The sequence below is a fragment of the Eumetopias jubatus genome, unplaced genomic scaffold (genome assembly GCF_037043125.1).
Source record: "Eumetopias jubatus isolate StellerSeaLion01/CBP00866 unplaced genomic scaffold, mEumJub1_p1.0 scaffold_4, whole genome shotgun sequence".
In the NCBI taxonomy this organism is placed as follows: Eukaryota; Metazoa; Chordata; class Mammalia; order Carnivora; family Otariidae; genus Eumetopias; species Eumetopias jubatus.
The window spans coordinates 28,622,486-28,646,908 of NW_028274810.1; the positions used below are offsets into that span (position 1 = coordinate 28,622,486).

The following is a 24,423-nucleotide window of genomic DNA, read 5'->3' on the forward strand; positions in this document are numbered from 1 at the left end:
TTGTAGCTCCTGCGTAGGTGACATTATCCCCACTCTACAGGGGATGTAACTAAACCATAAAGAGATGTAACTTGTCCAAAGTCACCCAGGAGAGCCAGAATGCAAACCCAGGCGGTCTGGCTATAGGAACGACCATCTGCAACACAGTATAGATCCTCCTTTTGCTATAAACATCAGCATCTCCATAGTTAACAATTTTTGAGCACCTACCGTGTTCCAGGCGGCTGTCTGGTGCTTTGCGTAGATTATGTATGCAAATATATAATCCGCCAGTGAGATGAGACACGGAGCTGACTTGGTGACAGGCCCTCCAGCGAGTGGCGTGCCCAGCACCGCACTCAAGTCTCTGCTTCTACAGTGCCTGGCCTCCCTTGCGTGTGGACCCCTCCTGCCAGCCAACAAAACCCGCTCCTCCGCCTGCTGGGGGTGGGGAGGGCTCAGGCTCCCTGGCCATGCCTTTTCTTCTTTCTTTCATTTGCTGTCACTTTACTTGCTTCAGGTCTGCGTACATGTCTTCTTCTTATCACACCCCCCGTGACCACCGTGTCTCAGAGAACAGCCCTCGTTCCCCTCCCAGGCACTTCTTATCTCCCTTGCCGGTTGACTTCTTCCTTCCCTTTCCAACACCTGACGTACCATACCTGCTGCTTGCGTATCTTCGCCGACGCGGCAGCTCTCCCGACGCGGCAGCTCCGCCGGTGGGGACGCCGGCCCGCTTCCCTCACTCCCGGAAGCCCGGCGCCCGCAGTCACTCGGCACACGGTAGGTGGGCGGCTAATAGTTCTAGGTGCAGGAACGGGTCTTCTAAGAATTTGACGTTCGAAAAACTGAAGAGCCGACTGAAGAGGAAGAGACAGAGTAGCATTGTCCTCTGTTGGGCCCAGAGAAGCGGAGAGCGGTGCCGCTTTGAAAAGGAATGTTCGCGGGGCGCCTGGGTGGCTCAGTTGGTTAAGAGACTGCCTTCGGCTCAGGTCATGATCCTGGAGTCCCCGGATCGAGGCCCGCATCGGGCTCCCTGCTCAGCAGGGAGTCTGCTTCCCCCTCTCATGTGCTCTCTCTCTCTCATTCTCTCTCTCTCCAATAAATAAATAAAATCTTAAAAAAAAAAAAAAAGGAGTGTTCGCTTGCCTTTCCGACTCCTCACCATTTTGTCCCCAAGGTGTCAGAAAACCTCGTGCAGCGGGATGGCGACTTCCTGGTTCGTGACTCTTTGTCCAGCCCCGGAAACTTTGTCCTGACCTGTCAGTGGAAGAACCTGGCTCAGCACTTCAAGATCCACCGGACGGTGCTGCGGCTCAGCGAGGCCTACAGCCGTGTGCAGTACCAGTTTGAGACGGAGAGCTTCGACTCCATCCCCGGCCTGGTGCGCTGCTACGTGGGCAACCGCCGGCCCATCTCCCAGCAGAGCGGAGCCATCATCTTCCAGCCCATCAACAGGACGGTGCCCCTGCGCTGCCTGCAGGAGCGCTACGGCACCTCCCCGGGCCGGGCCCCGGACGGCAGGCTCGCCGACGGCAGGCCGGACGTGAGCAAGAGGCTGAGCCTCACCGTGGGCGGCGTCCAGGCCCGGGAGCAGAGCTCGCCCAAGGGAAACCTCCTCAGGTGGGTCAGGGCCCCGTCGGGGGTGGGGGGTGGGGGTGCTGGGACCGACAGGGCCACTCTGGACGGGCCCGGCCTTAGTGAGGCCGGTGAGGAGCTCACCCGGGAACCGAGGAACAGTAAAAGATGTTACTAAGAATGCCAAGTGTTACTGGAATAGCTGTCATGAGGGATGAGTTCCCGATTGAGTTGGTGCCCACATGAAAGGACGCCGTTGCTGAGGAAGGGGAGGGTTGGCCAGGAGAGATTTGTGAAGAAAGGAGGATTCCGGCTGGTCTGAAAACTGGGGAAAATTTGGACAGACACTGCAAAGGGGAGGGTGTTCCTGGTGGGGGCTCAGTGTGCGCATGCGTGGGGCAATAGGCGAGGATGAGAGTTGCTTTGAGTGGGTAGGTCGGTGGGGCTCAAGCAAAGGGCCCACGTAAGGGGCTGGTAGGGGCAGACTCAGGAAGGTGACCCCAGCCAGATCATGGAGGCCTTAAAGCCGGGCTAAATGGTTTGAGGGAACCTCAAAGACGTTGACATGGTGAATGTCCCGAGAATAGAGCAGGGTGGCGATGTGTTGGAGGGGCAGGGAGGGAGCTTGGCGCAGGAAGACCAGTCAGTGGGTGGTGGAGGGTCGGGCTGTACAGGGGTAGTAGAGGGAGAGCCTGGGACCTTGGCTTCCTGGGACTGTTGTGCGTGTGGGGAAGGTTGGAGAAGGGGGCGTGGGAGACCACAGGAGGGCTCAGAGGGGATGGACTTCGGAGGAAAAACCAGTTGCTGCATTGGAGACTCGACCGTAGGCTTGTCTCTGAGTGCCAGTGTCCAGCAACAGTTTGGGGGTTCGGGAGGGGAGTTCAGCCTGAAGGCTTAGATTAGGGCTTGGTCCACATGGAAAGGGTGGTTGACTCGGTGAGAGAAGATGAGATTCCTAAGATGGGAGACACTGAGAGACTGGGGGGCTGTGCCCTGAACCTGGGGGTGGGAGAGAGAAGATTCCAGAGAACTGGATGCCCAGCTGAGGCGCCCTGCCCTCGATGACCAGCGGCGCATGCTGTCTTCACATAGGACCTGTCTCTCACGGAGCTGGGTGCCTGGGCTGCTCTCTGACCGTTCCAGATGGGAAAGCAGGGAAAAGGTGGGCCTGGCAGGGTGTAGACGAGCTCCAGCCCCTGGGTGACACAGCCCCCCTTCTCTGGCTCCCTGGCATCTAAACTTACACACCTAAACCAACATGTTTTATTGCATGCACTGGTTTTCTTTCTGGACAGGAAGAAACGTCATAAACTGTAATTGGTAGATTGCAAAGATTCAGAAGCAAAACACAGGAGTCTGAGTAATACAGACTAGGCCGTGTGCCGCTACAGAGCTCCCGGTCCCTGTTAGTCAGCGTCTGGCTGTGGACACTGCCTGCCTGGCCACAGATGCTGGTCCGCCACTGATCAAGCTACTTACCTTCTCTGGGCCTCACTTTCCCCAGCTGGAATGATGCGGTTTGTGAGGGTTAAACGATCCAAGACTTGCAAAGTGCTTAGAACAATGCCAAAGGGCTAGTAGGTGTGAATAATCATTATTCAATAATCATTAATATTATCTTCTGGAGGGCAGTAGAATGTAGGACTCAGTTGCAGGGAGGGAGGCAAGAACTGATACATAGAAATTCTCCTTTTCTTAGTAATAAGAATGGACTGGAGATCCCTTAAAAGTATTAAAGGGGTACTTCTTCCTCTGTTTCTTTTGTGAGTGTGGGGATTGGCTGCTCAACGGAGGAAGGAAAAGGTAATGTCCTGACCAGAGCCAGGGAGTATTGGGCAATGCCCAGAACCCCTGCCCAGTGCGGTGCTGGGCAGGAAGGCCTGCCTCCTGGTCTGCCTTCAGTGACCCGGATTTAGAATAGAAATTTATTTTTTAAAGATAAGACATGAAAGACAGACTGAGAAAGCCTCTTGGTCAATGAGGCAGGCCTAACAGAGCCAACTCTTCTGATTGCCCAGTGAAAGCAGGGCTTTTTAAGCCCTGCCACTTTTTGGGCAGCCGCAGGCCTGGGAATGTCTAACCGTGGGGGCGGGGTGGGCTCCGCAGGAAAGCGCCTCCTGCTGCCAAGCTCCCTGCCCTCCCCCTTGCGCCCTCGCCCTCAGGCGCCCACACCTTCGCTGACGTCCGGCCCGCTGGTTGGCTGGCTGGCGGGGTGCGCCCCAGGTGGGGGTTCTGGGCCAGTGGAGTCTGGCTGCTCTAAAGATCACTGCAGAAATACCGCTTGGCCGAAGCCATCGCCTTTTGGAATTTGCCCTCTGCCCTGCCTTATCTCTGAGGGGTTGCTGGAATTTCTCTGTTGCTGGGAGTTTGGGGGTTTTTTGGGGGGTTGTTTGCTTTTTCCTTTGGTGCTTGCAAAGGTAGGAAAGAACTTTTTGATTTCTATAACCTAAGCTTGTGGGAGGGCCCATTAAAGTTCATTACAACTTGACTGGTGTGGTGCAGTCTCTTCTAGCAAAGAAGAGATTCTGTTTGTGGGGGCTAGAGAAACTCCCAGTCTGACTAGGCAGGGAAGCAGAGGGGTGCCAGCAAATTGTGTGGAAAGTGACATCTCCGCTTCCGTGCGGGGCTGCACCCTGTGCCTCCCGGCACCCGGCTTAGTGAAGGCTCGGGCCCTTCCCCAGCTCAGCAGGAGGCCGGCTGTGCGGCCCTGGTCCTTCCGGGAGGATGAGAGTGGCTGGCTCCCCCGGTGATCCTGCGGATTGTCTAGGGGACATGGTGACTTGCGCTGAAATGCAGACTGCCCCACAGCTTCCTTCCTAACTGACACCACGAGGCATGGTGGAAAACGCATTTTAGTTAAACAAGTCACTCCTTCTGGGTCTGTAAGTAATTTTAAGCTCTGTTAAAAGTACACATTCCAGTTCATCAGATTTTCCTGAGAGGATCATGAAATCTTTGCTCTGCTCAACCAGCTGGAAGGGCTCAGAGGAGGCAGCCTGGGACCTGACTTTGCTGGTCCTGGGGACGCGGGGATGGAGCCCAGGGTACAGTCCTGTGTTAACCGCCCCCAGCAGCAATTTCCTCCTTCAACTGACATTACTGTTGGGATGTGCTGTACCACTCGCCTTCTAAGCAGTCTTTTCTCTTAAAAACTTTCCATGATGCTGCCTAAAGGTTTTACGATTTAATGACATGTTTCTGCTCCACTTATCTTCTGCTTCAGAAATAAAGAGAAGAGCGGTAGCCAGCCAGCCTCCCTGGATCACATGCAGGACAGAAGAGCCTTATCCCTCAAAGCGCACCAGTCGGAAAGTTACCTGCCACTTGGTAGGTCTTTGGGACTTTTCTGGGAGGAGGGTGACAGTGTTAGCCTGATTTCCTTCAGGCTCTTTCCCTGCTCTGTCTGGTCCCCTGATGTGGGGACAACACAAGGCTGGAGGGTAAAGGGTTTGTGCAGCTGTATCCAGATGAGGTCACTTTATGGGTGCTAGCTAGCTTTTAAGCCTCATAACAAACCTTCAGAGCGGGAATGATTATCCTCTTCTTGCTGAGGACACTGAGGCACAGAGGTGAAATAACTCATCCAGTTACCCGTCTTGCCCGTGGTGAAGCCAGCATTTGAACCCAGGTTTTCTGACCCACGCTTACCCGCTAACTGGTAGCCTTCACGACAGAGGTGTGCTCTCTCTGTGCCCTCCGGGGGCGGAGGGGGCTGGCTCAGTGCTGGGCTTCCTGGGGGACCCCTCCTCCTCTCCATTCTCCGTTTGCAGCCAGAGAACGAGGAGCTGTGGGATGTGGGCAGACCTCGTAAGCAACTGTGTCAGTGAGTGATGTGGTGGTTGTTCATTATTTTTATAACTGACCTTCCTTGGGACAACGGGGTGATTTTCCTAATGCCCCTTGGTGAACCACTTCTATGTGGGTTAGCTCACCATCTTGTCCCCCCGTCCTGGGGTGCCTCTGGCTCTCCCTCAAGGCTGGCTGGATCCGCCCTGGCTGTGAGAGTGACTCAGGCCCTCATGCTATGTGACTAAAGACTAGATTACTCACTGACCTCCAGGCGCCATGTCTTGTCCTGTTCTGACTGGACTAAGCTTCTCTGACCATAAAATGACACTGCAGCCCAGCTGCTGGAAGTCACTGGGATTTAGAATCCCCCCAGAAGTGGGGTGCAGCCAGCCAGCCCTGGAAATGTTCTGGACTGCGCTAGATTGGGCGTGGGGCAGTCCTACCGAGTTATCTTTGGGAAGTGAAAGTTGAAACCCAAGGGCATGAATGGAGAGCTGAAGTTGTCACTCCAGTTTTGCTTTGTGCTCCCCGAGCAGCTAAGCTTTTCCTGACCCTCTCTTTTCCTCCACAGGCTGTAAATTGCCCCCTCAGCCCCCAGGGGTGGACACAAGCCCCCGCCCAAACTCACCGGTTTTCAGGACGGGCAGCGAGCCCACCCTGAGCCCGGCATTGGTTCGGAGGGTCTCCTCGGACGCTAGGGCAGGGGAGGCCCTGAGGGGCTCAGACAGCCAGCTGTGCCCCAAGCCGCCACCCAAGCCCTGCAAGGCACCCTTCCTCAAGGCTCCCCCGTCTCCATCCACCTGGCTCAACTCAGAGGCCAACTACTGTGAACTGAACCCAGCCTTCGCTGCGAGCTGCGACAGGGGGGCGAGGCCCCCCCTCTGTGCCCAGGACAGTTACGTGGAGCTGCTGACGGCCAAGCAGAACGGGGTGCCGGGTCCCCGGAACTCCGGCACCAACTACTTGATCCTCGACGATGACGGGGCAGGGCCTTGGGCGGCGCCGGCCGTGCAGACGGACCAGGGGCCAGAGGAGGATGAGGCCCAGTTTGTGCTGCCCCGTCTGGAGACGGCCTCCTCGTTCAGACCCAATGACTTTGAGTCGAAGCTCCTTCTTCCTGAGAACAAGCCCCTGGAAACAGCACTGCTGAAGCGGGCGAAAGAACTGTTCACTCAGCACGACCCCAAGGTCATTGCCCAGCACATGCTGAGCACGGACTGCGTGGTAAGTGGCCAGTCAGGTGAGCTTGGTTCTGGCTTCGGAATGTTTGGAAGGAGTTGGAAGGCTGGCCTCCCTCCACCTCACCCCTGAAATGCGTGGCTGGGAGAAAAAGTCAGAAGATAACCTGGGCGGGGATGTATTTAAAGGGTAGGAAGCACAGGCCTGGGACAACCTTTGCCCGGGCTAGAAGCTTGCGGAACTCCCCTCGGGCAGAAGGATGGCGGGCCTGTCCCGCCTCAGCTGGGTCAGAACTGGGAAAGTCAAGTCCAAGGAAAGAGGACTGTAGATGAAAATGTACTTTCTGGCGTCACAGAGCCCAGGTTATTTTTATTTTATTATACGTGATGCATTATATATACATATACACACCCAACGTATATTTATTGTTACTAAAATGGACTTAATAGACATTTTTAAATTTACCCTTGATTTTTTTCACAAGTAATACTTGGTCAATTTAGGAAAATTATAAAATACAGTTTAAGAGAAAAGAAAAAAATTATACAAAGTGTACTTTCTTGATGATCACCATGGTTAACATTTGCTCTGCAAACAGATACATGTAAATAATTTCATGCGCATGTATGTGTTTACCACAGGCCTAAACAGATGATTCTGTTTTATTGTATTTTTTTCTAAACATACTCTTTTAAACCCAGTGTCTTTGATCAAACAACATAGCATGACTATCTTTTCATGTGACTAAATATATGTTTACATCATCAATTTTGATAGGAAGCATTTCTTTTAGATATGGGCAGCTTTTGTTCATAAGTGACCCCATGGCAAGGTTATCCTTCGGACAGATCTTTCTAGAAAGCAAGTGTCTCAGGCTGGGAGGGGCTCATCCTACCCCTCAGTTATAGAGAGATCCGTGTGTTGGAGTGACAGGTAAGGCCTTAGTGAGATTTAAACCCCTTATTCATTTGTAGCTCATTAGTTAATTACCTTCAAAGTTCAGGGCCTGTCAAAGAACTGAATTTTCCTAAATACATTTCCTGGGTCATGACTCACGGCAGGAAATGTAGTCCCTGAGCACCCCTGGGAAGTCCCTAGTTGACGGACCTCTTAGGGGGACAGAAGGCCTCTCAAAACAGCCTTGAGGAACTTGAAGCAGGTGCTAGCTGTTTTGGGCTCCACAAACCCAGCACCTGGAAGAGGCCTGGGTGATGGTCCCCGTGTGTGTGTGTTGGAGGGGCGGGGGCGCTCGCCCTGGGGAAAGAACCAGGAGAGGGGCAGTGCTAAAGAATAAGGATTTGTTCACATGGTGGGCTAGGTGTCCTTGGGCAGGGCTCACAGGTCATATTAAATGCTTACCTCACTTGAAAGCGGGCTAAATCCGTTTGGGCAGTAAGAGGATTTAAGATTCCTGTTCTGGTGGCTGGCCTGGGCCCTGGTATGCCAACGGGCCAGGAGTCTGGTGTGAGTCTGCCTGAGTTCTCCAGAGAGGAAGCTCCTTGTAGAAACATGGATCGGGATTGACAGAAGAGCCTTATTCCCAGGAGGAAATGAATCCTTCTTCCCTGTGACTTCAGTGCTTGGAGGATCTAGGAGGGTCTAGGTGGAGGTGAAATGCCTGAATACCCTCTGGCAGGAGGGTCTAGAACGTTCCCACCACCTTGGCAGCCATGAATCTAGAGCTCAAATCTGTTCTCGACTGAAGGAACATGAAGCCTGCCCTTTTTCTTGTTTGGTTTCTTTCTTTGCATTTTGTGCTCCTGGTAGGGCCCATCTCCCCTGTTTGCCTTTATTGTTATTTTTATTGTTTTTTTTTAAAGATTTTGTTTATTTGACAGAGAAAGACAGCGAGAAAGGGAACACAAGCAGGGGGAGAGGGAGAGGGAGAAGCAGGCTTCCCGCGGAGCAGGGAGCCCGACATGGGGCTCCATCCCAGGACCCTGGGACCATGACCTGAGCCGAAGGCAGACGCTTAACGACTGAGCCACCCAGGTGCCCCCGTTTGCCTTTAGGCACCCCTGGAAGAAGGGGTGGGTAGAGCCCCCTGGCAGCAAGGAGGAGACCTGGAGCAGAAGTCCACCTGACTCTGCTCACCTTCAATCTCCAAGGGCAGGGCTGTTTATAGTCTCCCTCCCTCCCGAGTCCACTGCCATTTCCTTATTCTCTTCCTGGAACCACTGGCTTCAGGGCTTTGCCAACAACGCAGGCACAATCAGTGTCTCTGAGGGAAATAGACAGGCTGTTGTTACCCACTCCAGATGCAGTGACCACCAGACAGGGCCTGTCAGAAGCTGAGAAGAGACACTGGACAGCATTTGGGCCCAAGCGCTGGTTCCCACCCCATGTAGAGCCCGGGGCTGATGCCCAGGAAGGCCGTCATGACAGTGGGTGGTCCTGAGTGCCTCAAGGCTGCCCGTCCTGCAGTGTCTGGCCCCTCCTGGGCATGGTTGGGGTGGGCATCCACTGAGCCCCTCTCACCCTGCAAGTGGGCACCGCTCTGGCCTCACCCAGAGTGCAGCATGTCTCCTGCAGTATCATGCAGTATCTAGAAGTGGGGCCCAGTAGGTAAGAGTTGGCCTCTGGGGATGAAATCGCTGAGTCTAACCTCAGGCTCTCAACTTTCTGGTTCTTTCTGCCCCCACTATAAAAGTAAGAGAACCATACCAGCTACACAGGTGGTTGTGAGGACTAAGACCAAATAAAATAACTTATGTAGAGCCCTCCACACACCATGGCTGGCCCAGAATGAGGCTTAGGTGTTAGCGTTGGGTATTGAGCCTTGCTTGAGCACCTAACTGTGGGCCTGGCTGGGCTGTGGTGGGGGACGTGGCGGGTGACAGTGATACAGGACTTCAGACCACAGCCCAGGTGGGACATGCTCCTCAGGGGAAGGCACAGGAGCTGGGGGGCCTCTGAGGCAGGGTCTTGAACGTGGGGGAAGGACGAGGGATCAGGGAGGGGATGTCTGAGATGAGTTTTAAAGGCGGAATAGGAATTGACCAGACGAAGAATGCAAAAACCCCGGTCTTCTGGGTGGCAAGCAGCAGGTGCGCAGAGACTCTGCTGTCAAGGGTTTGGCGTACAGAGGACTCGCTGTGTGGGCAGTGAAGGTGGGGATGGGGTGGGGGGAGGGGAGGGACTCACAGGTCTTTCCTTGGATGCTAAGTCTCTCCTGGGCTCATGCCAGGTTGTTGCTTCAAAGCTGCTTCAAAGCACTTTGCAGTTCAGTGAGGGAGACAGGCCCTTAAGTGCATAGAGCAGAGCAGAGTCCTGTGCTGAGGGCAGCAGAGATGGTGGGCCGAGCCAGGCAGTCTCTCTGCAGTTCAGAAGATCCCTTGGCAGCTGGGGGGAGGGCCAGGCCCCGCCAACACCCCCATAAACCACTGCAGCAGCTCCCTTGGGCAGTTTGGCAATCCTGCAGAGCGAGGGTAACTGAGATCAGAAGAGCAGAGCGGGGCTGGAATGCCTCATTGGGGAGCGCTGATGTTGCATGCCGGGTCCGTCTGATAGTAAATGCTCCAGAAGTGTCCATCCCTCCTCTCTATCTCTGATCTGCATGGCTCTGGGCCTTTTCCCAGAGGCCCAAATCCAGGTTCTGCAGCATGAGCTCAGGATCCCCTTGTCCTTACCTCAGCTTTGGGGCAAGCAGGTGTCGGCGTATCCTGGCAAACCTCCAGGAATGTGACCAGGGGGTTGCGTGTTTGTACTGAAGGAACACCGACTTGGAGGCTTCTCTCTCAGAGCAGTGATCACTCGGGTCACTAGTGCTTCTGGCACAAAACTGGATTGTGTAATGAGCCTTTGAATCTCATTACACAGACGGTGTGTGAATTGGAGGGTGCCCACCACCCAGAGGCTGAGCTTGGAGCTTCTGATGGGGCAGCTGTCTAAACAAGCAAGCAAAGTGTGTGTGACCGCAGGTGGCTGGGGTATACATCTGGGCCGTCTGGCCATGGTCAAGGTGTAAATCCCTTTCCAGAGGGAAATTCTTCCCTGTTCTACATGCCAGTGGTTCACAACTCTTATTTTCAAATAGCTTTAAAGTCATTTGATCCTTTGCAGAGTCCTTGGGAGAGGCGAACTTAGCAGCTGCGTTAGAGAAGGGAATACTGAGGCCCAGAGAGCATAGTAGGAATCCTGCACTCTGCTTCCCAGTCTGCCCCTGGATAGCCAGTTCCTGCAGGTCCATTTCCTCAGGGCTGACAGTGGTTCCTTTGCTCAACCACAGAGGTTAAGGGTTAGCGTTAATAATATCAGCCAAACTTCAGATGTTTTTTGTGGCCTGTTATGAAGACATCTGGACTGTTCCGACGCCTGGGATGATTATAGTCGAGGACAACTCCAGCAGATGGAGGAGAGGAATCGTCCTGTGCCGGCCACGTGTCCAGGGTCCGTTAGACGCACTGTGTCTGCTGGCTGCACCGTTAGACGTCAGTATGCTGCAAAGCGTCATTAGCCTGGTGCTCGAGAGGCAGTGAGTCGTTTGTAACAGTTCGAGGCAGCATGTATTAAATACAAATGGTCGGCTAATACCTGGTGTCGATGGCCTGTGATTACACACTAGAAGCAAGACGGGAGAGCTGGCTGGGACAAACAAAGATTTTCTTTAAGGAAGGCCTCCTGGGGGAGAAAAGGGTGTGCTTGAGACCTCGGGTTTCAAATCACTCTACGTGTTTCTAAAGGTTTCCAGACGTATGGTGCCTTGACTGAGCCCAGGAGAGGGGTAGTTAAGGATACCTTAACAGCCTGCCCGGCCGTTAAGTGAGGACACGACCAGCAGAGTCGGCAGCAGAGGCGCGGGTGCTCGGCCGCAGTCGCTGTCCCGGCCTGTGGTGGCCAGGAGCTGGGAGGGCGACGCCGTTCTCCTGCCGGCCAGAAACACCGGATCTGCAGATTCTGCAGGCCGTGCTAGGTGCTTTCCTCCCCGGTCTTAGATTCCAGGGGTGTCCTAGAATCCTTGAGATCTCCTCTAAAAAACTGTGCGTGGGGACGCTGCTGCCCCAAACGAAACGCGGCAAGTGCATCCACACCGTCCCAGTTCCGTGTGTTTCTTTTCACGAGCTGCGGTCGTGTCCGCGGCGAGCCCACTTCCCGATCCAGTGTGTTTCAGCCTGTGTTCTTGACAGGTTGCGAGGATACTTGAAGTGTCGGAAGAGATGAGGAAGAGCATGGGCGTGAGCTCAGGGCTGGAGCTTGTCACCTTGCCTTATGGCCACCAGCTGCGCCTGGACATAATTGAAAGGTGAGCAGTGCCACCCCCTGCGTTTCGGGCCCGTCGCACAGCAGCTTCCAGAACAGTCCGACCCAGCCCGAGCCCTTCCCTTCTTCCGGAAGCCTTAGCCACAGAATTCCTAGAGAGGCACAAAGACATAGCACAGAGGAAGTCCGGGCACAAAGAACACGCTCCTGTCCCTGCTCCAGGAGGGAGTGGAGGACAGAAGAGACCGCTGGCCCGCGCTAGCCCAAGTCACCCCTGCGCCGGCCTGGGCCCTGGCTGGGCGGACACCTCGCCACCCGCAGCCCCACCTCCCTGAGCGGCCGTTGCTCTGTCTCTCTGGAGTTCAGGATCGCACTAGGAATAAGTGGGAGTTCGTGGGAAGGGTTGGGAAGAACAGAGTCTGAACAGTGTTTTCTTTGAGAGGCGGGCAGCGGACGATGGTGCTCAGGCCCCCTGGCCTCTGCGGCGTTCACTGCCCCCTTCTCCCAGTCTCCCGAAAAAGCCCGCGGAAACCCACCTGCCAGAGCGCTGGAGGCCTAGAAATTAAAAAGACAGAAAGAGCGAGGCATGTTTTTAAAAGAAGTGCTAGGCTAGATGCCCATATCGCCGCAGACATTGGACTTGACACACCTGGAAAGACCATTGATTTTGGGCAAGACTGTCTTGTTATCTTAAGTATCCTGTTTTTTCCAGCCAATTTCCTAATTGTCATGACACAAACGTGGGTTGTAATGGACACACGGACATTCTAGGTCTTTAGTGCTGTCCAGGCCATCCTCTGTGGCGGCTGAAATGTTTTTAGCTCATGACAGTAGCCACTAACCACAGGGGACTATCGAGAGCTTGGAATGTGGCAATGGAGGGACACACTGTTGTATTTTACTGTTTGCTGCTTAAATAGCCATATGTGGCTGGTGGACAACGCAGTCCTAGGAGGTCAGCCCCTAGAAAGTAAACGGTGCATTTCAGGGAGCCTGGGGGATCTGCCACTTTCGAGGTTCCCTGGCCAGAAAGCAGATGAGCCGGCCCCCATACCGCCATGACTCTGGTTCCCAGCCACAGAGAGAAAACACCCGGAATGCTGAATGAAAGGCTTCTGGGAGGCAGGAGGTTAGGAAATGGTCCTTGGCTTTGTTCAAGCATCCTTGTTGTTTAATGCCTTTGGAGAATTGTGTGAATTTTCCTCCTTTTCCTACAGGCTTTCCTAGATTCTAGCCTCTCTCTGCAGGCACCCTCTCCCCTCCCCAAGCCCCAGGGGCCTGCTTCTCCGCTCCGCTAGCTTTGCCCTCTGTTGTTGCTGGGCCAGTGGTCACCGTTTCAACAGAGGTGAGCCGTGCTGCCACGCGGCCCCATTCCTCATGCAAGGCACGTTGGCGCAAATCCCCCAGGTTGCAGGCCTTACTTTATCCCTGCCGTTGGGTATGTTGGACGTGCACTCAGGCCCCGGTGGAGGTTGGCCAGCTGGGGGCTCCTCAGGGCTGTTTTCCGACTTCCTCGCCTGTCTACATCTGTTTCCTCTTTCTCCTGATCGCCACTTCCCTGGGGACTCTCTCCTCGCTGTGCTTCCTGGCCAGGGCTGACCTGGGGGACCTGCCTCCTAGAGCCTGGGGAGCAGGTTTCTTCCTTACAGCCTGTGTACTAAATAAAGGCCAAGGTGATAGCCATTTCGAAGGGTCAGATGACATCATCTTCTTGTGTTTGAGAATCGGATACAGACCACTCTTTATTTTTAGCTTACCACCTCACCCATCCCAGGCCTGCTGAGTGGAGATGTCCTTTGTATAACATTCAGTGCCTCTTCTTGCCTCAGACCTGCCATGCTGAGTAGTTTTTCCTATAGTGCTGTATGAGGGAGGTTTTAGGCACAGGGTGGTTGAATGAATGGATAGAATTACTCCGTTAACCACTGACATGATGCCAGAGGAGTAGAGAACCTGTCTTTTATTAAGGGCCGTTTAAAACACAGGAAAAAAACAGTGAACAGAAGAATCAATTGACGGCAACACGGGAAGCCAGTTTACTGTCAGTTAAAAGAAACATTGGAAATGCTCAGCTCAACCTTAACACTTTGCAATTAATAAGCAAGAAAACTCTTCAATAAATTCAGCAGGCAATAAAAATATACTTTGTTAGAATCCATTTATGAAGACCTCAGGAAGAAGAAAGAAAAAAAGTAGATAGAGACAGACTGACAAAATGGACCAGGATGCAGAGCAAGTTGTGCACATAGAGACAGTTGTGGTCACAACCACCCTTTGCTAGGGTCCTATCAGCAACGGGCACTCTAGTGATTCTGACACCCCCACACCCTCTCTCTTTCTCACAACAACCCTTGCTCCCATTTTTACAGTGAAGAAATGGAGGAGTGGAGCAGTTAGGTAACAACCTGTGGTCACACACACACACACACACACACACACACACACTCGGAGACAGCTGAGCTCATCACGTATTTCATAATCGCTAGAGAAAGTGGTAGGGCTAGCCACTTGATGAATCATACCACCGTTGGCTCAAGGCACTGAGAGCCCACCACTGTGGGCCTCTGTGGGCAGAGAAGAGTATGGCCATGGAGTGACATCCTTGGCTGTGAACTTTGAGAACAAGATGCCCCAGAGTGTCAAAGCCATGTTGTATTTTGGTAACCATACCTGTGGATGGGGGCTTTACCTCTGCCACTGGTACCATGGCCTGAGGGAAAGTTCATGGAGGCCATTCTGGCCCAGTGCAGTCAACTCTCTGGTCCTGACTAAGAGAAGGAAAGGATTGCGGTCTGTGCCGCCTGCCATTAGCAGAGACTGCTCTGCGACCCCGTTCACATTAGTCCCATTGTCCTGTGGAGAAAAGATCCCTCTGCTTCCTGTTGTGGGTCTGTGAGCTTGATCCGGGTAGTACAGGATATGAAAAGCGAGGATTGTTGGCAGATACAAGATTTCTCTTTTATTAGAGTCTAACTTGACAGGGAAATTCCTGTCGGTCAGCCATGCAGTCTTTGTCCACATCTCCATTCACCTTCTGGCCTCTTGACCAGAGGCACAGACTCTCCATTCTTAGTTCCTCATTCCTTCTTAAGTTCCGAGACCCGTGTCTTTGTCTTGGGTCAAGCATATGCTCTCATTTTTCTGTTCCTTCCCTTCCCCAGTCCAGGGTGCACAGTGGAGGTGGCCCAGGGCTTCCCTGAGGATGGGATTCCCCAGCGTGTTGAGGGACCGGGGGTCTCCCCAGACCTCTCGTGGTGGAAGGTACAAGGAGCCCCGTGTACTTCTGAGTAGCTTCACCCCAGGAGGACCTCTTCAGGCTCCAGATGCAGGGCCGAACGTGGCCCTGTCCTGCGGCATCTGTCCTTTCTGACTCTAAACAGTGCATCCTCTGAGGCCTAGCCTGGGCCCTGCTGCTGTCAGCCTGTGGGCGGGGGGGCGGGTCTCACCACTGAAATCGGCCACTAGATTGAGCTGCCAGCGCATCACAAGGCGAAATGGCAAACAGCACAAATCGAGTCCTTTTCCAGGCTGGTTTGCGTTCCTTTCCCCCTAGTCCTATCTGCCCTGGGCCTGACCACTGATCTCCTCCCTCCCAGACACAACACGATGGCCATCGGCATCGCAGTGGACATTCTGGGCTGCACGGGCACTCTGGAGGACCGAGCGGCCACCCTCAATAGGATCATCCAGGTGGCGGTGGAACTGAAAGACTCCATGGGGGACCTCTATTCTTTCTCGGCCATCATGAAAGCCCTGGAAATGCCGCAGGTAAATTGCCCCTGGATCGGTGCACCCTGCGTGCCTGTGTGGACTTCTGAGTTCTGAAAGGGGGTCTGCAAGCCCAGGCTTAGGAAACCACCCACGCTTTTAGTCGATCTCAAAAGGTAGACTATATCTTAGTGAAAGCAGCTTTGGTTAGGGGGCAATCCAAAGCAGTGTCCTGAGTGTTTCAGCTCTGTTGTTTTTTTTTAAAAAAAACTGGATCGTTGTCGACAGTGCACACTTTCTCTTTGGTGTTTTAAGAAGAGCCATCCTCAAGAATGATTGGTTTTCCTTAAGAGCCAATTAGCAGATACGTCTGGCTAATGTGTGTCGTAACAGAAAAGAGACCGTTCCATCTGCATCACCAGACATTTGGGGAGCTTATCTCTGAGGATCCCCAGGGTGGTTTGTCTCAAAATTATATTCCTTGGGTCACCTAAAACAGACTTCTGTTAAACAATTCAGATTTCTAGCCCCTCTGCCATTTAACCCCCTAATTAGAGTTTCTGAAGTTGGGCACTTTGAATTTATCTGCTTGGATGGGCTGTTTTTAGGATGAGTGTCAAACCTGAAAGCCTGTATTTAAAATCAGATGGATGGACCTTATAGAGGAAAGTCATTCTGTCATCTTGATTGCCCAGAGTCAGTGTTCCCATTTCTGTTCTGCCCCACAAGCCCTAGATGTTTGTAATCTCGCCCTCAGGGGCCTCCAGTCCTATAAACCCAATCTGCAACCGGTAATACCAGAACCACTGGTCATTTAGCTTGGCTCTTTGCTAACTACAGACTGTCTCTGAAAGCCTGCTGGGGGGCGCTCACTGAAAAGACCCCGCAGTCACATGTCCTGCAAGTCAGAGCATGTTAGGAACCTCATTTCCTGGCATTAAAGCAAGGTCACCTTAAAGACAAGCTGAACAACTTAGGGCCTTCACCAGGAAATTTTGAGGGGAATCAATTCCAACTACAATATCCTAAGAGTTTGAAAACTCCTTAATGCACTGGAATTTTGTAGGATCCATATTTGAAATAAGCAAATCCAGCTGTATTTTCATGATATACGGACTCCTGTAATAACGGGGGTTATAATTTTTCATTCACGTGTTTTTAATTTGCATCATGTTTATTTCTTCTTATCCCAAACGGCCTCTAAATTTGGAAGGCCGAGGCACCAGGCTAAGCTGTGTGTAGCCCTCCAGCCCAGAGCTTCCTCTGAGAGTAGTGAAGAGGAGGTTTGTGGGATCATGTGCTTGCCATCCATGACCTCACACCCGGGTTAGGGACCTCTCCCAGTGCACCTTAATGTGCCTGTGCAGGGGGCTCCCTCACCTCCTGCAGCCTCAGACTCTTCCCTGCTGGGGCACCTCAGCAAGGAGGGCATGCAGTCCTCCAGGGTATTCCGGCCCCCCACAGTGAGCTAGGGCACTGCGGCGGGGAGGGAGGTGGCAGACCCAGGGAAGGCTGAGGGGAATCACATCACTCCTGTGTGTCCTTGTCCCCATGTGATCCTCTACTCCCGGCTCACGTGCCTTCTCTTCTCAGCTTCTAGTATCAAGAAAGAGCACCCAGCAGATGGGCCCAGATGAGAGGCCAGGGCTGCTTTGGGAAAGGCAGATGCTTCAGGGAGGGGAAGAGAACGGACAGTGAGAAGAGAGAGGTGCATGGGGTGGGGGTGGGGGTGGGGGAGGATGGCCAGAGGAAGACAAGTTGCCTCCTTTCTGTCCCAGCAGACCTGCTGGTGCCAGTTGCTTCTCCCCTTCCTCTGGGAAGATGCAGCGCTTAAAGGCCAAGGGAATCAGTCTCTCCTCTGTCACTTACCAGCTATAAAACCTGGAGCGAGTTAACTGTTTGCTTCTGGGTTCTGATCTGCAAAATGAGGCCAAAATACTGCCTCACAGGGCATTGGAGGATTAAATGAAATTCTTCAAATACCCGACAGAGAGTTGACGCTCATTCCCCAAATATTAGTGCCCTTCCTCTTTCTTGTTTCACGTAAAAGAAACTTCAGACACTCGGGCTTGCTGGTTTTATGGTGTAGGTGGGGGTTGTGTGGGGGCAGTCAGAGGCAGTGGCGTATGTCAGCATTGACTAAATTGTTCTAAAAGAAAGAAAAGGAGCGAGTAGAGTGGCATTGTGTGGTCTGGGCAGTCTTCTGTGTGTCTCAGACATTATTACGAGGAAACGAAAATGCTAGGAAATGTATTCCTACGTGCTTTCATCAGTGTAATCTCTGTGGACAGTTGGCAGTTCCCATCAATGTTTAAAATACGTGTATTCTTTGACCCAGTGGTTCCTTCTGGAAATTTATCCTCCAGATATTTTCACACACATACACATTTGCAAAATCTTCCCAAGGTAATTTCATAATGGAAAAAAAATTTGTAAAACTCTTCTCTATGGGAGACTAGGTAAACTTTAGTTTATCAATAAACTGGAACATCATACAGAAGTTTAACAAAATAAGGCTGTTCTTTGCTGTTTTATACGTACTTGAATGATTTCCAGGCAAAAAACTGAAAAATGTGTAAAGTGTGATATGCCCTTTATTTTAAAAGTCGTATATATGTGTGTATGCACAGATACATGGATGCATAGAAGAAACTGATGAGTTGGCTCTGGGATGGGCCATTAGAACAATACAGAATGGAGGGGCAGGGCAGGCATTAGCCTTTCTCTATACACTGCTTTCAACTGCTTTGACTTGATTTTAAAAAGAGCCTCTTCCAGAATGATAACACCTTTCTTTCTTCCAGATCACAAGGTTAGAAAAAACGTGGACTGCCCTGAGGCACCAGTACACCCAAACTGCTATCCTCTATGAAAAACAGCTGAAGCCTTTCAGCAAGATCCTGCATGAAGGCCGAGGTGAGCACAGGGTCAGCACAAGTGGGCATGGTGGCCGCCCCACGTGTGTTTGTGAGACCATTAGGTCCAATCTGCTCTGCTTTGATCAAAGCCTTTAGCGGGACATTTCTCGGAGATATCTGTAGGACTGTTGATGAATCATCAGGCTTTCATCAGATGACAGCGTCATTTCTAGAAGAACTACAGTTGCTAAAACAGGACATGGGCTACCAGTCACCTTACTCCGTGCTTACCTTTCTTAATTGAGGTGTAATGTATGTAACATTACATTAGTTGTTGGTGGATGATGTAATGAGTCAATATTTTTATATACTACAAAATGATCACAAGCTAATTAACATCCACATCATATACAATTACAAAATTTTTCTTTCTTGTGATGAGCGCTCTCAAGATCCACTCTCTGGGCTACATGCAAACATGCAGTGCAGTATTGTTAACTATAGTCACTGCACTGAACATTACCTCCCCACGACTTACTCACTTTATACCTGGGAATTTGTAGCTTTTGACCCTCTCCACCCACTTTGCCCACCCTTGACCCCCAGCCTCAAGCTGTTCTCTATGTCCGTGAGCTGAGGGGTTTTGGTTTTTGCTTTTTAGATTCCACATACAAGTGAGATCACTTCTTTTTGTGATATATTTCACTTAGCAGGATGCCCTCAAGGTGCATTCATTTTGTCCAACAGCAGGATTTCATTTCTTATGGCTGAACGATCCATTGCGTGCGCATGTGTATGTGTGTGTAGTTATGTGTAAGTATCCCACAGTATGCATTCCTCCATTGCTGGACGCTTTGGTTGTTTCCATATCTTGGCTATTGTAAATAATGCAGTGAATGTGGGGTGCAGATATTTTTTTGAGTATTTTTGTTTTCTTCAGATAAATAGCCAGAAGTGGAACTGTTCGATAATATGATAGTTCCATTTTTAATTTTTTGAAGACTCCCCATACTGTTTTCTCTAGTGGCTGTGCTAGTATACATGCCTGCCTACAGTGTGCACAAGTGTTCTCTTTTCTCCACATCCTTTCCGACATTTGCTATTTCTTGGCTCTTTGCTGTAGCCATTCTAATAGGTGTGAGGTGGTATCTCAGTGTGGTTTTGATTTGCATCGCCCCCATGTTGAGAACCTTTCCATGTGCCTGTTAATTATCGGCATCTCCCTGGCAAGATGTCTATTCAGATCGTCTGCCTTTTTCATTGGATTTTTTTTTCTATTGACTTATGTGAGTTTTTTTATATATTTTGGATTTTAACCCCTTATCAGATAGATGATTTGCAAATATTTTCTCCCATTCAGTAGTTTGCCTTTACATTTTGTTGATGGTTTTCTTGGTTGTGCAGAAGCTTTTTAGTTGGATGTAGTCCTACTTACTGATTTTTGCCTTTGCTGTCTTTGCTTTTGGTGCCAGAAAAAAAAATCATCACCATAACAAATGTCAGGGAGCTTCTGCCTATGTTTTCTTCTAAGAGTTCTGTGGTTTCAGGTCTCACATTCAAGTGTTGAATCCATTTTGAGTTGATATTTGTGTGGTGTAAGGTAGCGCTCCATTTTCTTTATTTTACATGTGGCTCTCCAGTTTTCCCAGCACCATTTATTGAAGAGACTGTCCTTTCCCCACTGTGTGTTCTTGGATCCTTTGTCATAAATAAATTGGCCGTAGATGCATGGGTTTATTTCTGGGCTCTCAATTCTGTTTCATTGATGTAGATGTCTATTTTTATGCTAATACCATACTGTTTTGATTACTATAGCTTTAGAATCTAGTTTGAAACCAAGGAGCATGATGCCTCTGGCTTTGTTCTTCTTTCTCCAAACTCCTTTGGCTATTCAGGGTCTTCTGTGGTCCCCCCATATTTTAGGATTGTTTGTTCTATTTCTGTGAAAAATGCCATTGGAATTTTATAAGGATTGCATTGAATCTGTGGATTGCTTTAGGTAATATGGACATTTTAACAATATTAACTCTTCCAAACCACAGATATAGAATATCTTTCCATTTGTTTGTGTCTTCAATTTTTTTCATCAGTGTCAGATAGTTTTCAGTATATAGGGCTTTCAGCTCCTTGGTTAAATTTATTTCTAGGTATTTTATTCTTTTTCATGTAACTGTAAATGGGATTTTTTTAATTTCTCCTTCTGATAGTTTGTTGTTAGTGTATAGACATGCGCAGACTTTTGTATATTTTGTATTGTGCAACTTGACTGAATTTGTGTATTAGTTCTGATATGTCACCTACAAATAGTGACAGTTTTACTTCTTTCCAATTTGGATGCCTTTTATTTTTTTCTTGCCCATTTGCTCTGTCTAGGACATCCAATAATAATATTGGATAAAAGTGGTGAGAGTGGGCATCCTTGTCTTGAAATTGATCCTAGAAAAAAAGCTTTCAGCTTTTCAACCTTGAGTATTAGCTGTGGGTTTGTCAGATATGAACTTTATTATGTTATGATATGAGGTATGTTCCTTCTATACCTATTTTGTTGAGAGTTATCATAAATGGATGTTGAATTTTGTCAAATCCTTTAAGTTGATCGTATGATTTTTTTTATTTGATTTTATTTGAGAGAACACACGAGCAGTGGGGAGGGGCAGAGGGAGAGGGAGAAACAGACATCTCACTGAGCATGGAGCCCGATGCAGGACTCGATCCCAGGACTTCCAGATCATGACCTGAGCCAAAGGCATACACTTAACAGACTGAGCCACCCAGGCGTCCCTGTATTCTGTTGCTTTTGGATGGAATACTCTGTAGTATATATTTGTGAAGTCCATCTGGTCTAACATGTTGTTAAGGCCAATATTTCCTTACTGATTTTGTCTGGATGATCTATCCAGTAAGTGGAGTATTAAAGTCTTCTGTTATTGGAGCGCCTGGGTGGCTCAGTCGTTAAGCATCTGCCTTCGGCTCAGGTCATGGTCCCAGGGTTCTGGGATTGAGCCCCATGTCAGGCTCCTTGCTCAGCAGGGAACCTGCTTCTCCCTCTCCCTCTGCCCCTGCTTGTGTTTCCTCTCTCACTGTCTCTCTCTCTGTGTCAAATAAATTAAAAAAAAAAAAAACTTAAAAAAAATAGTCTTCTCTTATTATTGTGGTGTTGTCTGTTTCTTTAGGTCTGTTACTATTTGCTTTATATATTTAGATGCTTCTATGTTGGGCAGATAAATATTTACAAATGTTATATTCTCTTATTGGATTGACCTCTTTATGTAATGCTCTTTTTTTGTTTCTTATTACAGTCTTTGTTTTAAAGTCTATTTTGTTTGATAAAGTATAGCTACTCAGGCTTTCTTGTGGTTTCCACTAGCATGATTATCTTTTTCCATCTCTTCTCTTTCAGTCTGTGTGTGTTTCTTGCATCTGAACTTAGTCTCTTGTAGGAAGCATAAAGATGGGTCTTTTTTTATCCAGTCAGTTACTGTATGTCTTGATTGGGAAATTTAGTCCATTTACATTTAAATGCTGAGAGGTATGTACTTCTTGCCATTTTGTTCATTGGTTTCTGGCTATTTTATCCTTCCTCTCTACTCATTTCTTCCCTTGTTCTCTTCCTTTGTAGCTTGATGATTTTCTTTAGTGCTATGCATGGATTCCTTTCTCTTTATCTTCTGTGTATCTACTGTAGGTTTTTGCTTTGTGGTTACCATGAGGCTTACATATAACAACTTATAACAGTCTATTATTGAAGTTGATACCAAGTTAAGTTTGAATGCATTCTAAATCTGTACATTTTTACTCCCCACAACACTTTGTTTCTGATGCCACATTTTACATCTTTTTATGTTTCCTAATTATTGTAGTTAGGTTTACCACTTTTGTCTTTTAACCTTCATACTAGCATTGTAAGTAATTAATCTACTTTTACTGTCTCTTTACTTTTACCAGTGAAATATGTATTTTTACGTTTTGTTACTAATTAACGCCCTTTCGTTCCAGCTTACAGAAGTCCCTTTAACATTTCTTATACAGCCAGTTTAGTAGTAATGAACCCCTTTATCTTTTATTTGTTGAGAAAACTCTTTATTTCTCCTCCAATTCTGAATGATAGTGTTGCCAGATAGAGTATTCTTGGTTGGAATCTTTTTTCCTTTAGCACTTTGAATATATTGTGCCAGTCCCTTCTGTCCTCTAGAGTTTCTGCTGAAAAATCTGCTGGTAGAGTCTTATGGTGGTTCCTCTGTACATTACAGGTTGTTTTGTCTTCTTGCTTTTAAGATTTTTTTCCTTTTCTTTAACCTTTGACATTTTAATTATAATGTGTGTTGGTGTGGATCTTATTTGTAACTCTCTGGGCTTTCCTGGATCTGGGTCTATTCCTTAGGGAGGTTTTCAGTCTCTTTTTTCTTCTAGGACCCCTATAATGCAAATGTTAGTTTAAGGGACTTATGGAACATCATTAAGAAGACTATCTTCACTTTTTTCATTCTTTTTTACTGCTCTGATTGTATGAGTTCCATTATCTTGTCTTTGAGTTCATTAATCCTTTCTTCTGCTTCATCTAGTCTGTTAAACTCTCTACTACAATTTTCAGTTCCGTTGTTTTCTTCAGCTCTGTGACTTCTATTTGGTACTCTTATATTTTCTATCTCTTGAAGTTCTCGCTGTGTTTATCCTTTTCCCAAATTCAGTGAGCATCTTTATGACCATTATTTTGAACTCTTTATCAAGTAATTACCTATTGCCATTTCATTAAGGATTTTTCTGAGGTTTTCTCTTATTCTTTCATTTGGAACATATTCCTGTTTCTTCATTTTGCTTGACTCTTTGTGTTGGTTTCTGTGCATTAAACAGCCACCTCTCCCAGGCTTAAAGTGGCCTCACGTAGGAAATGAACCTTATCATTCAACTATGATCTAGTTCTTGGTCATCTCCCTAACCTTTGTGATTGTCTAAGCAGTCTTTTATTTTTAATGGCTCTCAGTAGTTGAGGATATGCCAAGACCTGTCAATGTCCCAAAGGGGAGGGTCTCAGCCAGTTCCTTGATTCAGGCCAGTTGGAAGCCAGACCCTCAGGCATTAGTTTTAATTATGAAAATATATATAGTCCTGTGGGAATGCAAGCATAAGCCCCACTGGCCATCAGAGCCAGGTGATGTGGAGGTGTCCCATGGATGGCAGTTGCAAAAAAAAAAAAAACAAAACAAAACTTCAAACAAGTGTATTAGCTAGCTCCCTTCTAGGCAGTATCAGGAAGCAGCAAGGCAGAGGGAGAGTGCAAAGATGGTGCCCACCAGCCTACATTACCTGAAAGCATCTCTGTAGGCCCCCAGTTGTGTGCCAAAAGTAAAGCCTTCCTCTCGGGCTAAAGTTACAGGACAAGCAAATAGGCCTCTTTCACAGAAAGACTGGGGTGTGTTTCAGTCTGCTGTCTTTGCAGCGCCCTGGGGGTGCCTGCATAGAACTGTGTTTCCGGTTGTTACAGTTCTGTGAGACACAGGATCACAGTTCCCCTAGCCTTCACAGCCAGGTGATCAAGAGTGTATCATGGGGAGCACCCGCAAAAACTGAGGCACCAAATGTGTGTAAAAGCTCCCCTCTGAAGATAGTGGCACTGTGCAGTTTGGCAGAGGGAGAGCATATAGATGGCACCTGCTGGCTGGAATAAGGCAAAGAAAGAGCATGAAGATGGTGCCTGCCAGCACACCAGCGGGCCCCTAGATGTGTGCTAAATTAGCCTGCCCCTCCAGTCAACGCTTCAAGATTAGCAAATGAGCTCCTCTCAGTCCACTGCCTCCGTGCTGAGCTCTGGTGCAGGTGGGTACACAAGCCCTTTAAGAGCCTTTCTTAGTTTGTTATAGTCCGTGGGTCTCATGGATGTGACAGGGTTGATTTTCAAAGCTAGATGTTTTAGGGGCTTATCTCTTAGGTGCAGGTTTTAAAGTTGGGGTGTCTAATGTGGGGTTCAAACCCTTCATTCCTCAGGGAGAAAGCTCCAAGTTTTGAGTTCTCTCCCAGTAGTGCCAGGATTGAGGTTTATGGTGAGATTGGGTCCTGGCCTCTCCTACCTGCTTTGATGTGGGCCTTGTTTACCCGCTGTGTAGGAGTTGCTCAGTTTTTAGGGTTTTTTCAGAGG

The 24,423-nt window shown here is 49.4% G+C and overlaps 1 protein-coding gene across 1 annotated transcript in view; it reads left to right on the forward strand.

Annotated features, from left to right (window-relative positions):
• The window catches only part of BCAR3 (BCAR3 adaptor protein, NSP family member), a 109,826-nt gene that overhangs the window by 81,244 nt on the left and 4,159 nt on the right, over positions 1 to 24,423 (forward strand). The window contains exons 5-10 of the mRNA XM_028087680.2: positions 1,160 to 1,602; positions 4,781 to 4,884; positions 5,918 to 6,570; positions 11,652 to 11,767; positions 15,321 to 15,492; positions 18,237 to 18,348. Of these exons, the coding sequence (XP_027943481.2) occupies positions 1,160 to 1,602; positions 4,781 to 4,884; positions 5,918 to 6,570; positions 11,652 to 11,767; positions 15,321 to 15,492; positions 18,237 to 18,348 (1,600 nt within the window). The remainder of the gene's footprint in view (positions 1 to 1,159; positions 1,603 to 4,780; positions 4,885 to 5,917; positions 6,571 to 11,651; positions 11,768 to 15,320; positions 15,493 to 18,236; positions 18,349 to 24,423) is intronic.